This window comes from Podarcis cretensis (assembly GCF_951804945.1).
Source record: "Podarcis cretensis genome assembly, chromosome: 1".
Lineage (NCBI taxonomy): Eukaryota > Metazoa > Chordata > Lepidosauria > Squamata > Lacertidae > Podarcis > Podarcis cretensis.
This window is the reverse complement of record NC_137170.1, coordinates 11,720,587-11,735,479: the sequence shown is the minus strand read 5'-3', so window position 1 is coordinate 11,735,479 and position 14,893 is coordinate 11,720,587. Positions and strand designations below refer to the sequence as shown.

General features: G+C 46.3%; 1 protein-coding gene across 1 annotated transcript in view; it reads right to left on the bottom strand.

The window, feature by feature from the left end:
• Positions 1–14,893, bottom strand: part of PPP1R36 (protein phosphatase 1 regulatory subunit 36) — a gene marked incomplete at its 5' end in the record, with an annotated part of 78,933 nt that overhangs the window by 17,480 nt on the left and 46,560 nt on the right. Inside the window, 3 exons of the mRNA XM_079991194.1 lie at positions 5,213–5,331; positions 6,579–6,674; positions 7,580–7,644. Of these exons, the coding sequence (XP_079847320.1) occupies positions 5,213–5,331; positions 6,579–6,674; positions 7,580–7,644 (280 nt within the window). The remainder of the gene's footprint in view (positions 1–5,212; positions 5,332–6,578; positions 6,675–7,579; positions 7,645–14,893) is intronic.

Sequence of the window (14,893 nt, the reverse complement as noted above, 5' to 3'; positions counted from 1 at the left end):
TGTAGCATTGCATTCTTGTCCAGCCCTGCAAAGTGTCTGCAAACTATCTCAGAGAAGGTTTTTTACATAAATCAAGTTTTGTTTGCCTATATTTTTAAACTAAACTTCCTCCACGGAGCTCAGGGTGGTCCACCCATTTTATTCCCCCCTCTAGCCCTGTGAACTAAGCTGTGAATAAATTACTGTCCCCAAATCACCCAGTGAGCTTTACACCTGGGAGGATTTGAACCCAAGTCTCTCCGGTCCTTGTCAAACTTATGGAAAACCACATTCGCTGAACTTGCTTCCAGTTCTGATTTGTTTTGACCGTTAGGCTTGGCCATGTCGGCAGAATGGAAGATGGCAGGATCCCCAAGGATGTGCTCTAAGCGGAGCTGGCTACAGGCACCAAGCCAGTTGGCAGACCAACTCTGTGTTACAAAAATGTCTGCAAACATGACATTAAGACTGGTAATATCAACCCCACCGTGTGGGAATCCCTTGCAGACAACTGCAATGCCTGGAGACAGACAGACAGGCTGTGCATCCATAGCAGTGACTGGGGGGGAATGACCACTGGGAGAAGCGCCGAGTGAAGAAACAACCGGATGCCTTCCTCTGCCCCAGCTGCAACAAAACATGTCTCTCCCATATCGGTCTCTATACCCAAAGCAGGAGCTGTAACTTTCCAACATTTTGACTTCACCCCTCAAACGCGCACTCCTCCTTTGTCTCCCAAGACAGGCAGATGCCAGCAACAACCAGTTTAAGAAAAGGGGCAGAGAAAGAAGGAACTATGCAAGGGGTTGGGGAATAATAATAATAATTTATTATTCATTCCCCCCCCCCATCAGGCTGAGTTTCCCCAGCCACTCTGGGTGGCTCCCAATCAAGTGTTAAAAACAGTACAGCATTAAATATTAAAAACTTCCCTAAACAAATCACATGGAATCCTAAAACACGCTTACTAAGAACAAATCACATGGAATTCACTCATCTCCAAGTAGACAGGTTTAGGACTGCCCTATAAGGGATTGGTGTAACTTGAGACGGGAGTAAGGAAAACAGCCCATTAAATTTGGGTTGGTTTTATTTGCCCTGCTTTGTTTCACCTTAAGATAACAGCATGCCTCCTTCCAGGGAGAACAGAAGTGGGTGCGGTTTGGGTGTAGGGCTCCGTCAGTAATCCCAGGGATTCTACCCGGAAAACTCTGCCACTGAGTTTGCACCAGGAGATGTGTGGAGTGGTGGATGCACGTCACTATTGTGGCAGGCTTGGAGTTTATCAAAGCTGCATCAGGCATGACCCAAGAGGAATAAGCAAGTCGCCCAGGTCTAGTTTTCGTGGAGGCGGTAAAAATGCGTCTGGGTGGTTCACCTTTAGACTGCAGGTGAGACTCACTTGACTGAAAGCTCCTCTGTACAAAAGCAGTCCCTGAATATAGAAATCTAACAAGTCAGAGAAAAGGGCCAAATTAATACTAGGGCTTTTTTTGCATTTAATGCACATGTTTGTAAAAATGCAAATTACATCTATTTTGGTTCTTAATGGCTGTAGGCACATCATGCCTTTGAAGCACAGCCAAAGCACACAGACACAACCTTCAAAGAATTCTGGGCACAGTAGTGTGTTAAGGGTTGCTGGGAAATGTATCAACAGTGCCTATAATCCTTTGAAGGGGGAAATGTGCTTAAAAACACACACACAGAGTACTAGTCGGGCCTTCTCCTCATCATCTATTTTTCTACATGAAGTGTGGAGGGGGGTTTTCTTCTTCTTTTTTGTATGGAGGAACATTAAATCATGTTTGCTCCCACCTGCAGTCTGCTCTGAAGTCCTATTACCCAAACACAGAGTTTTCCATCTCCGTAACAACACGGCTTCTTCTAGCACATTTTGACAACTTGTCTACGGTGGATTAACCTATGCGAGGACAGTCTTTCCTGTCTATAAAGATTTCCAGAATCCCAGTCCAAATTTAAGGTCTTGCAACATTTTTAGAAGCTGACCCAACTTTTCAAAGAAAAAATGCAAGGCAGTCCTCCTAGGGCCATACCATTAAAATGCTAGAGGAAAACAATGAGCTTAGAAATTATTATTACTGTTACAGCTGATTTAGCGATTTATACCACACCTTGTTTACAAAGAAATGTAAGGGGGCTTACATGCCAGGCATAGGAAGCTGAAAGGCCACACAACAGAGAGAAGGATAGGCAGGGAGTTTCTGATGAGAGGGAAAATACCGCATTTTTTGCTCTATAAGACTCACTTTTTCCCTCCTAAAAAGTAAGGAGAAATGTGTGTGCGTCTTATGGAGCGAATGCAGGCTGTGCAGCTATGCCAGAAGCCAGAACAGCAAGAGGGATCACTGCTTTCGCTGCACAGCAAGCCCTCTTGCTGTTCTGGCTTCTGAGATTCAGAATATTTTTTTTCTTGTTTTCCTCCTCCAAAAACTAGGTGCGTCTTGTGGTCTGGTGCGTCTTATAGAGCGAAAAATACGGTACATGCCCACTTCCTTCTCCCTCACCCTGCATTTTGAACAGTCTGCTCTGGGTAGGTGTATACCTGCAGCACATGAGAATGATTTTAGGTGCACTGCTGCATTCATTGTGCTTACCTGCTCTGCACTTTCCCAAGCATTAACCAGCTTTAGTCAAACAAAAGTGCACTGAAATAGTGCCTTTGTAATACCTGCTTTGTTCGCGAATATACAAAAGCAGCTACGTATGCCTTCAGGCGAAGCCAGAGTAGTGTAGTGTTTGAAGGCTCAAGAGTAAAAGCCGAGAGACCCAGGACCAAATTGTTCAGCCACGAAAGACACTGAGTAACCAGTCAGTCTCTCTCTCAGCCTCACCTACCCCTGCAAGACTGTTGTTGTGCTGCGCTACCTTGAGCTTCTGGAAGAAAGGTGGGACATGCATGTTTTAATTAGGGTTGCCACCATGTTTCAAACAGTGAAAATCTGGACAGAAAAGTTGTTGAGCATTTTTTGGGCAGAGTTGTTGAGCTTGCCAAAAATGACACTGCTGAAATAGATTGCCAGAAGTTCGGGTTTTCCTGGGCATTTTTGCAATTTCCACCCCAGACGTATGGTAACCCTAGTTACCGTATTTTTTGCTCTATAAGACTCACTTTTTCCCTACTAAAAAGTAAAGGGAAATGTGTGTGCGTCTTATGGAGCGACTGAAGGCTGCGCAGCTATCCCAGAAGCCAGAACAGCAAGAGGGATTGCTGCTTTCACTGCGCAGCGATCCCTCTTGCTGTTCTGGCTTGAGATTCAGAATATTTTTTTTCTTGTTTTCCTCCTCCAAAAACTAGGTGCGTCTTCCACCAATATGAAGTTTACGGCATGTAATGCCTTAAGAGAGAATATTATGAAAATGATTTATAGGTGGTACATGACCCCAGCCAAGCTTGCAAAAATTTATAACCTGCCTGATAACAAGTGTTGGAAATGTAAAGAAACTGAGGGTACATTTTATCATCTTTGGTGGACGTGCCCGAAGATTAAGGCTTTCTGGGAGATGATATATAATGAACTGAAAAAGGTATTTAAATATACCTTCCCTAAGAAACCAGAGGCCTTTCTCTTGGGCATAGTCGGCCAATTGGTGTTAAAGAAAGATAGAACGTTTTTTATGTATGCGACAACAGCAGCAAGAATACTTATCGCAAAGTACTGGAAGACACAAGATTTGCCCACCTTGGAAGAATGGCAGATGCAAGTAATAGACTATATGGAATTGGCAGAAATGACTGGCAGAATCCGAGACCTGGGAGAAGAAGCGGTGGAAGAGGACTGGAAGAAGTTCAAGAATTATCTGCAGAAACATTGTAAAGTGTATGAATGCTAAAATGATGCTGGATATGAAATAATATGGCATCAGTGGTACAGTGTTAAAAAAAATAAATGCAAAGAAGGTAATAGAAAAAGGGTTAAAAAATAAGGCTATATTATGTCAAAGTAAATAATATGATAAAGGTGTTCAATTATAAGGAGGAAAGATTGGAGACATAATAGAAGTAATTATAATAATTAGAAATGAGTTTTGAAGAAGGGTAAGGATTTGCTGTATCTGATTGGACAAAGAGGAACACAAAAAAGGGAGGCGTGAGGAGGCCAAGAAAGAAGGTTCTGTAAACATGAGTCTGAAAATTGGATTTTTTGTTTTTATTTAGTGTACTGTTTTTGGTGTATGTTTTTTCTTTGTTTTTGTATTTGGAAAAACAAATAAATATTTTATAAAACAAAAACAAAAACTAGGTGCGTCTTGTGGTCTGGTGCGTCTTATAGAGCAAGAAATACGGTAATAAATGTCCCCTCCAGCTCAGTCCCCTATTGTTTTCAATACTGCAAAATGCAGTACTCTTTGAGTCTCCCGAGATTCAGGCTTACTGCACCTTCTCTGCTCTTCCCATACGCTCCGATTCACATCACATCCCAATGGCAGGAGAGGCAGAGAAACAGAGAGATTTCCAGATGACCAAGTGAAACACTGCCACTCGCCAGTCCATTAAGAAACATTTGTCAAACCCTCAGCCACACCTACATGTGTTGGGCAAAAACCATAACGAAGCCCATTTGTGCAATCAGAGGTAGTAAAATGTTGTAACCAATGCTATGAAGATGCCATTATGAAAGAAGAGACTGGCACCATGATGCGATATAGAAGAGGAGGCTGCCTTTCTGCCTTCCCTTGCTCCATATGGACTGGAAATCTTGCATGACTCAAGTTATTTCCATGACTGGAGCCTTTCTGCAAAACACCCACTCCCTGTTTGGTCTGTAGCGCATAGGACTGCCGTTGCTGGTTCTGTGCCAGACTGTTAAGGTGGACGATGCTCTTGGCTCCCACAGCTGGAAGGGACAAAGAAGCTATTTCTTTGATTTTTATGATTCTTAGGTATGCTGGACACAAGCCATTTAGGCCAAGTAAACAAGTGCTGTTGACTCGGGATAACACTGAAATCAGCAACCCTTGGAACAATCTCAAGGATGGCGGAGAAGATCAATAAGCTGCAACTAACTTGACAATTCCAAGGAGAAGGGGGCGACAGAGGACGAGATGGTTGGATAGTGTTTTCGAGGTTACCAGCATGAGTCTGACCAAGCTGCGGGGGGCAGTGGAGGACAGGAGTGCCTGGCGTTCTCTGGTCCATGGGGTCACGAAGAGTCGGACACGACTAAACGACTAAACAACAACAACTTGACAATTTAGCACCCACACTTACACTTAACGTCTTCTAGGGAAATCAGCTCCTTTTGCAATCGCCTCAACAGCCGGGGCGACTTATCTTCTTGGATACTTCTCCGTACGGCAAAGATATCTCGGAAAAAAACAGGATCCGGTCTGCAGATAAAATGGAGGGTGCGTAGGACTTGCATTTCATTTAATTGGACACATGCCAAGGCAACTCTGGAGCTAAACTCTGGCATGTTCTCTTTCCAGGTAACCTTGATTACGTTGAAAACAAAGGCAGAATTCTATGGGCACATGAAGCTTCCTTACTGGTCTCTCGAGCCTTTAATATCCACAACACGCATTTAAAGCACTGTCATACCACTTTAACAGCCATAGCTCCCTCCCCCAAGAATCCTGGGAACTGTAGTTTGAGGGTGTTGGGAACTGTAGTTCCAAGAGGGGATTCCTAGCAACTACAGTCCCCAGAATTCTTTGGGGGAAACCAGGATTGATTGAAGTAGCATAAGAGGGCTTTGAATGTATGGTGTGGATGTGACCTGGAGGGGAAACTCTTTGCAAGACGCAGTGATGAAAATGGCCCAGTTTGTGCAGCCGTCTTCCCATCCTACCGATGCAGATGGCCTGTGGACCCGTTCTTTCTCATATTTGAGGGTGTGGATCCTCAAATGATCAATTGTAGCTAAGGCATTATGGGATGCAGGTGCAGAAGAGGGGAGGGGAGATACATCAGATGTATGTATGGTGTAGCCATCAGCAAAAAAGCAGGCCTGTGATGTTGTGTTGCTATTGTTCCCATTTTACAGACAGGGAAGTGACTTCAAACAAGCAGCTTGCCCAAACACATTTGTTGCTAAGCAGGCACAGAGGTGGCCCATGACACTGGGGCACAAAATCCAAATGGCAACCCCCGTGGCAATGGCAACAATATAATAATAGACCAAATAATTGACCATTTGCTTCCCTTTAATGGTGCACAAGAGGCAGGCCACCTCACTCTACCTAGAATGAATTGGAACTCCTGTCTCAAGAGTCACAAAGGAGAACTTTTTAAAACCAATCATTTTATTTTTTAAAAAATAAATTGGTGACATCGGTGGGATTCCCTTACCATCCAGGTCAGGCTCAGACCATTTCTCCATCTAGCCCAATACTGCCTACCCTGGCAGGCAGCAGCTCTCCAAGATCTCAGGCCTTGGTCTTTGCTGGGGATCAAACCGAGGGCCTTCTGCATTGAGCTATGTTCCATCCCCAAAGGTACGTCCAGTCTCTTCCCCTTCCCTTCCCCAAATACAGGATTTGCGTGGGATTTGAATCCAGGACTTCTTACACCCTTGCCAAGATCACAGACTATAGTCTGGGCATTTCGAGCTCTGCTGATTTTTAAACTGGGTCACCTGTCTGGCGTTTTTGTGGCCGTCTCTTGGAAGTGGATGGTTTTCCCTTTCTTTGACTTCTTCTCCACTTCCTTATCTTCCTCCTTAGGCTGAGCACTGCAATACCAAACAGAGGGGGGTTTTCGGTAATGGCAGTGGCAATTCATACATCTACACAGGAAAGAGACCTCACCATGCGTCTCTCAACCACAGAGTGAGCCCAGCAGAGAGGAATGGCAGCAAGTCCAATGCCAGTTTAGGATGCAATATTGCCCCTGCCCACTATAATTCAGCTAGGATACTTGGTTTTTTTAATTTTCCAAAGCCCCACCATCCACAACATTTCTGAGTTGATCTGTTCGTCCTCCATCCTTAATAATCCCCCCCCAAAAAAAAAATGAATACCGAAGGCGAGGGGGAAACAGGTTCAGCAATTGGACAGGTGGTTCTTTATGACATCACAGCATGCTCAACCAATCAGCGTGGGGTATCTTCTGCTTCAAAATTACAGAGATGTTTTCATTTTTATTCTTGCAGAGATTGAAAGGATGGGTATGTTTGGACCAATTGCACTTAGGAAGAGATGAGGCATACTACTCCATGCTTTCACAGCTGGAAAGAGCAGCATCCTGCAAACTCAGGCTCTTTTCAGTTGTCACTTTGTTTACTGTGGAATACTTCTTCTCACCTTCCATCGCTGCCAAGGGTTCTATCAGGCCTGACATTTGCCTCCATTCAGAGGCAAAGAAAAAACATTTCGGTTCCTCCATGCTTTTGGAAAACAAGGATTCTATTTACTAAAATGTATTGGTTTCATCCTGCTGATTATGATCTGCTATTGTTGGAAATGTCGTAGATTCCATTGGTTTTATTGATTTTAATGGACTATGCAGGGAGGGGGGGAAATCATGCTGCAAGGCCAGGCGCTTCATAAACTAGCTCACTGGCAAGTGATACGAAATCACGATAACCACAAACAGAAACACAACAAAGTCAGACAGAAAGGGACACTGAATCCTTACCATGCAAATTCAAGACTTCGGCTGTCATCTTTCCAGTACCACAAGCCAGGGTTAACTTTCGTGAACTGCAAACGTTTTGGAATACACAAGTATCAAGGAGTTAAATTAAACCATTTCATCATTTTCATGTTCGATTTTCAGCTCTAAAAATCCAGCGAGTTCATAAGCCTGACCGATAAGCCCAATGCCATGTGCTTCTGAAGAATGGCGATTCAATGTACACCCAAAACCAGGGCTGGAACAACCACTGCGACATTATCAAGCAACCTCCAGGGATATTATTTCATAGTATTATTCTAAAAAAAAAAAGACTGATGTTGTGAGCCACCAAGCCTTAGAAATACAACTTTTCCTAAAGGCTTCCACAATATTGGCCACCAGTGTATATAAAGGCCAGTGGTCCATCTAATAATCCTAATCATAATAATCAAGACATTGACTGAATATTTCCAACTGCCTATTTAAAAACAACCAATGCCGACTGGTTGTTTCAAGTTTGTGACCATCAAAACACTATGGATAGGGATGGAAGGTGGAATAAATATATATGAACACATATAGTGTTGTCCGACCTGTGGGGTGTCCTCCCATCATATGTCAATGAGATAAATAAGCATACAGCTATTAGGAAACATCTGAAGGCAGCCCTGTATCGGGAAGTTTTTAATGTTTGAGGTTTAATAATAATAATAATAATAATAATAATAATAATAATAATTTATTATTTACACCCCGCCCATCTGGCTGGGTTTCCCCAGCCACTCTGGGCGGCTTCTAACAGAACGCTAAAATACAATAACCTATTAAACATTAAAAGCTTCCCTAAACAGGGCTGCCTTCAGATGTCTTCGAAAAGTCTGGTAGTTGTTTTTCTCTTTGACATCTGGTGGGAGGGCGTTCCAAAGGGCGGGTGCCACTACTGAGAAGGCCCTCTGCCTGGTTCCCTGTAACCTCACTTCTCGCAATGAGGGATCCGCCAGAAGGCCCTCGGCAGTGGATCTCAGTGTCCGGGCTGAATGATGGGGGTGGAGACGCTCCTTCAGGTATACTGGACTGAAGCCATTTAGGGTTTTAAAGGTCAGCACCAACACTTTAAATTGTGCTCGGAAACGTATTACGTTGGAAGCTGCCCAGAGTGGTTGGGACAACCCAGTCAGTTGGGGGGGTTCCACTAATAATAATAATAATGCAAGCCAGTTGTATTCCTCAAGTAAGATTTAATTCATAAAAGGTTGTTGTTGTTGTTGTCTAGTCGTTTAGTCATGTCCGACTCTTCGTGACCCCATGGACCAGAGAACGCCAGGCCCTCCTGTCTTCCACTGCCTCCCGCAGCTTGGTCAGACTCATGCTGGTAACCTCGAAAACACTATCCAACCATCTCATCCTCTGTCGCCCCCTTCTCCTTGTGCCCTCCATCTTTCCCAACATCAGGGTCTTCTCCAGGGAGTCTTCTCTTCTCATAAGGTGGCTTGCCATCTCATTTTTGACCACCTCCAACTTACCCATGTTCATGGTTCTTACATTCCAGGTTCCTATGCAATATTTTTCTTTACAGCATTGGACTTTCCTTTCGCTTCCAGGCATATCCGCAACTGAGCATCCTTTCGGCTTTGGCCCAACCGCTTCATCAGCTCTGGATCTACTTGTACTTGCCCTCCGCTCTTCCCCAGTAGCATGTTGGACGCCTTCCGACCTGAGGGGCTCATCTTCCAGCGTCATAACTTTTATATGCCTGTTGTCTTTGTCCATGGAGTTTTCTTGGCAGGGATACTGGAGTGGCTTGCCGGTTCCTCCTCCAGGTGGATCACGTTTGGTCAAAACTCTCCACTATGACCTGTTCATCTTGGGTGCCCTGCTCGGCATAGTTCATAGCTTCTCTGAGTTCTTCAAGCCCCTTCGCCATGGCAAGGCAGTGATCCATGAAGGGGATCCATAAAAGGTTAGACAGCCAAAATGGTGCAGTGATTAAAGTGTCTGCCTGGGACCTGGGAGACCAGAGTTCAAATCCCCACTCAGCCATGAAGTTCACTGGGCAATCTTGGAGCTCATCATGGTCTCTCAGCCTGACCTACCTCACAGGGCTGTTGAGAGGGTAAAATGAGGGGCAGAGGGCGGGGGCCCAATGTAGGCCCTATTGGGGGTTTTGGTAGAAAGGTGGGGTAGAAATGCAATAGGTAAATAAATGAAGCACGTCAGCACCCACAAACTGAAAACTGCTCCTGAATTGTGGATGCAAGAATGGGCGCCTCTAATATTTGGGTTTGAAGAGGGAATTTTGACAGGTGAAGGTTGCACGATGACCCAGCTATGAAAGGTGAAAGCAGGGCCAGACTGAGGTCTGATGAGGCCCTAAGCTACTGAAGGTAATGGGGCAATTATATGTCCAGCTGTCCTCTGTCAAGAACAAATTGTCGCTGTTTTTTGTTTTGAATATATGCTGTATGGTAATTTATGGACCTGATAGGTATCTAAAGCCATTTGCACATAACAAAATATGTGTTTTATCAAAGTAATTGTTGAATTGAAATACAATTTAGAAGAAGTATATTAATAGTGAAATAGTTATTAAGCTCTAACTTAAAATGATTTTTTTATTCATAACAAACTTAAAAATGCAAAAACACTGTTGCTGTATGTAAGATTTATTGTATTTGTTTTTTTTTATCTTATATTTTGGAAATGTACATCCAGGTTTCTTTCCCTTTAATTTTTTGGGGGGACCCCCAAGAGAGCGGGGCCCTAAGCTATAGCTTGTTTAGCTTATACGTAAATTCAGCCCTGGGTGCAAGACCCAACCTGGTCATATCCTACCTTGGGCTTTTTTAAAAAAAAAAGAAAAAAAGAAATATCTGCAAACCCCACCCCACCCCCAAGAAGTTCCACAGTCACTAGACACATCCAGGAATGCAAACTTACTTACAGGCACTATATGTCCCTTGGGCAGCTCCAGGAACTGTAGCTGAGACATGGCGCCACTTTGTTTACTGAGAGAGTATCCTGGCAACAGCTCTCTGTCTCTCTTTCCATCTTGAATAGAAGGGTCTGCTCTCCCGCCTGAAGACTACAAGTCCCATCATGCAACGCGGCAGGCATTCCCCCTTTTTTTTGTCTGTCTGCGTGGTGGCTTTTGGCTCTCTTTTCTAACCAAAGGGCGTCCTCAGAAATTATCCCAATTGTGAACCCCCTTCCCAGATACGTGTGAACAGGACGCCCACGTTTCGTGTCGCAGGCGGCTTTCCTTTAAAATAGCCCATCCGACACACTGACTGGTTTCATACTTCGGAGCAGGATTGCTTGCTTTCTGAGTGAACTGTCTGCGCTCATTTTTCTCTCTCACATATATATATGTGTGTGTAAGATTTATTTATGTTTTATTTTACGCGTTAAATTTCAGTACCACCCTCCCTCCCCAAAGGAGCCGAGGGTGTCAAGCAGCAAAGCAGCACCACTGAAAAATAATTTTTAAAAAATGTTTTAACACTGTGAGCATCTAAAAACAATCTTATATCCACACCATGATTTCAAGGTGGCCAGGATCAATGATCTTTTCAGCCATCAAATGCCTGGGTGAACTGGAATGTGGTAGTTTTTTTTTTTTTAAGTCCCTGAATGTTAATAATTCTCCTAGGCTGGGGGAGTTTTCCACAGTTGAGTCACTACCCAAAAGGCCTTGCCGCAGGTAGTGGCAACCTGGCAGCAGTTTTACAAAATCAGATTTAGTTCGTGTTTAATATGTATTTAACTTTAAATGTATTAAACTACCTGCATTGAGGTTTGGTCTGTTATGCATTGATGCACACCCACACAGGCTTGCACTGGGAGAGTAGAGCAGACTGCAAACATGGCATCAGAATGACTTTAACTCATGCACAAGAAGAGGGTGTCACCTTACGTTTCCACCCATCCGCGCACCTAAATCCAATTCCTTTCATTAAATTGTGCGTCCCTGCCATAGCTGTCAACTTACAGATTTGAAAATAAGGGACCAGCAGCCTTGAAAATAAGGGACCAGCAGCCAAAATAAGGGACCTGCAGCCAAAATAAGGGACCAGCAGCCTTGAAAATAAGGGACCTGCAGCCAAAATAAGGGACCAGCAGCCAAAATAAGGGACCAGCAGCCTTGAAAATAAGGGACCAGCAGCCAAAATAAGGGACCAGCAGCCAAAATAAGGGACCTGCAGCCAAAATAAGGGACCTGCAGCCAAAATAAGGGACCAGCAGCCTTGAAAATAAGGGACCTGCAGCCAAAATAAGGGACCTGCAGCCAAAATAAGGGACCTGCAGCCTCACCTGTTCCAGGCACTCCAGTCTTCCTGTCCTCCTGCAGTCTGGTCAAACTCATGCTGGTAGCTTTGAGAACACTGTCCAACCAACTTTGTAACCAGGGGTTCAAATGAATAGAATCTGAATCACATGCACCACAAGGCCTGTGCAGCCTCAACTTAAGATGGTTCCCTGGCCTGGGTTTGCACTGCAAAGTTTGCAGCAGCATGTGCAACAAAATGGCATCCAGCATTCAAAAAACCCCTCAGCTTGCATTAACTAGCCACACACAAGGCATGCAAGCTCCACCCCCCAGTCATTCTTAGACTTCTTATTGGGTGAGCAACACAGCCAAGCAACACAGTTGGAGCCTCCCTCCTCCCTGGCCAGCAGGGAGGGAGGGAGGGAGAGGAGCTGCTTCCTTTGAAATTTAAGGGACATCATTTAAGGGACATTTAAGGGACACATCCATCAATAAGGGACAGCAGCAGGACATGGACTGGAATAAGGGACTGTCCCTTCAAATAAGGGACACTTGACAGCTATGGTCCCTGCTGACAGAGCTTGCTGATGGTCGTTCAGGTCCCCGCACAACGACGGCTCTCTGAGCTCGGCTTACTTCTCTGCCTGCGCCCTGTGACCTTTTTTAAACAACAGAACACTGTATGTTGTGTTTGCAGTTGCTATTGTGGGCTGCCAAGGATATTCTGGAGCCTTGGCAGCAATGCCGCATATTTATCAAGACCAAGAAGAGAAGCAGATTTGGAAACAAACGAGGTTTTGGAGTTGCGTCGAGGCAACGCTTCAAAAGCAGTATCAAAAACAGGGTAAAAAGAAAGAGGCACAGTGAAGATAAATGCTTCTGTCATCAGCATGTGCTTATTAAGTCTGGCCATTCAGTTATCAAAAGCCTCCAACCTTTTCAGACCCAGGCCCCCACTGTTTAACCCAAACATGCATTTGGAGACCTGTTTCTTAATCATTATTTTTTACCATATTGTCAGAGCCACCCTGGGTCCCAGCTCACAAGAGACCAAAGTCCAGTCCAAGTTATATACAAAAGCTTTTATTGAAGATCATTGTCGTCATTACATCCAAACTCCGTGGCTCCACATCTGTTACCCTTAGATGTTAGAAGTCCCCTCTGAGTCCGTCCCTCCCCTGCACCACTTTAAGAGGCTTGTGCTGCTCCACCTTTTCCTCTCCTTCCTTTTCCGCAGGGTCTTCCTGCCCCCCTGTGTTCCCTCTTTCCGGGACTCCCCAGAGGCTGAGTCTTCTCCTGCCTGCTGCCCCCTCCTTCGTGCTTTAGCACCAGGCTCCTCCCCAGAGCTCTCCCCACTTCCGCGCGCCTCCACATTTGAACTTGGCGCGCGTACGTTGCTCCTCACCTTCCTTTCAACAGCCACACTGCTCCCGGTACTGCTTTCCGCCCCTTCCGGCAGGACGTCTTGCCCCGATCTCCTTCCCCCCTCTGCTCCTTGTTCTGTTCCTCCCGACACACTGGTAACTCCACCCTCTTCACTCCGTTCCGGTGGAGAAGCAGGTCTCGATCTCCAACTCCCACTGGCGGTTCCCCCTACGTTCCCCTGCTCCTGACTGCTTCCCCCTTGGGCTCCCCTTGGCTTGACCAGGGGGGCTCCCTTCTGGGAATCCTCCGATTCACTGGACGGACTCATGGACCATCTCGGGTCATTGTCGTCCTCTTCCTCGTCAGGCTGGAATCCTTCTCCCTCACTCTCGGTCTCCTCCCTCCTCTGCGCCTCTCTCCCTGAACCCCTGACATCCATCCCCCCCTCGAAGCCCCCCCTTCCCCCCTCCCCCCCATCGGGTGCGGGTTGTGGGAACTGCAGCTCCTCGGAGGTAGATGCAGGGTACAGTTCGGCTACGTCCATGACCTCTGCTGGCAGCTCGGTGTACGTGTGTTCGAATTCGGGTTCTTCACCCAACATGTTCGCAGTTCCCTCTTCCATTGCTACTTCGTCTGGTGCTGCCTGCCAAGGCCCCTTCAGCCATTTCTTGCGCCAGGCTTCCTCTGGTTGCTCATCCCACCAATAAGAGGGCTCTGTGTCCACCCCCGAACACGATCCCCTGGGCGAGTTTGAGTTCGGCGTTCTTTCCTCGGCTGAAGAAAAGCCGTGGAAAGTGCTGCCTGAACATGTGGGGGTAAAGAGCCAGTCATCGAAGTACTCGGCTGGCATGGGTCTATGTGGGAAAAGGGCATGGAACTCGTCCTTTAAAAGAGGTTCGTCTAAAGCGTAGTCCGGCACCCACCCACTGGCACTGACTGGTGCACCCTCTCTGACTAGAAAGTATTCTATTCCCTCTTCCCCCCATCTCGAGTCCAGGATCTCTGTGACCTCGTTGAGTGGTTCGACCCTAGGCGATCCCTCCCTCCTAGGGGACTCTGTGCGTGGCTGCGGTACTGTTTCAGACTCCTGAAACCTGTGCGGGGCCTTGTAGGGAGTGAGCACCGACCTATGAAAAACCGGGTGGACTCTGGAACCTTCGGGGAGGGCCAGTCGAAAAGCCACGGGGTTGATCCTAGCCTCCACCTGGTATGGTCCTAGCTGCCTGTGCCCTAGCTTCTTCTTGGCCAACGACTTGGTTGGCATCGCCTGGGCCGCTAACCACACCCAGTCCCCCACCTGGATGTCCTCTCCCACTCTTCTGCCTTTGTCTGCCTGCACCTTATATGCTTGTTTGGCTAGCTCCAAATGTCTCCGCAGCTCCTCGTGCACCTCTTGTAGTTCTGCAGCGAACTGGTCGGCCTCTTGCGGCTCCCCCTCTCTTGGTGCTACGAACCCCGGGAAGGTCCTGGGATGACGTCCATTGTTCGCGAAGAACGGCGTCACCCCCGTCGACGCATGCTTCGTGTTGTTGTAGGCAAACTCCGCCATCGGTAGGTAGTCCACCCAAGCTGTGGGTCGCTGATTTGCATAACATCTCAGGTACTGCTGCATGATCGCGTTGACCCTCTCGGCCTGGCCGTTGGTTTGTGGATGTCTTGCCGACGCTAGGTTGATCTTGACGCGCAGGATACCTAGGAGCTTC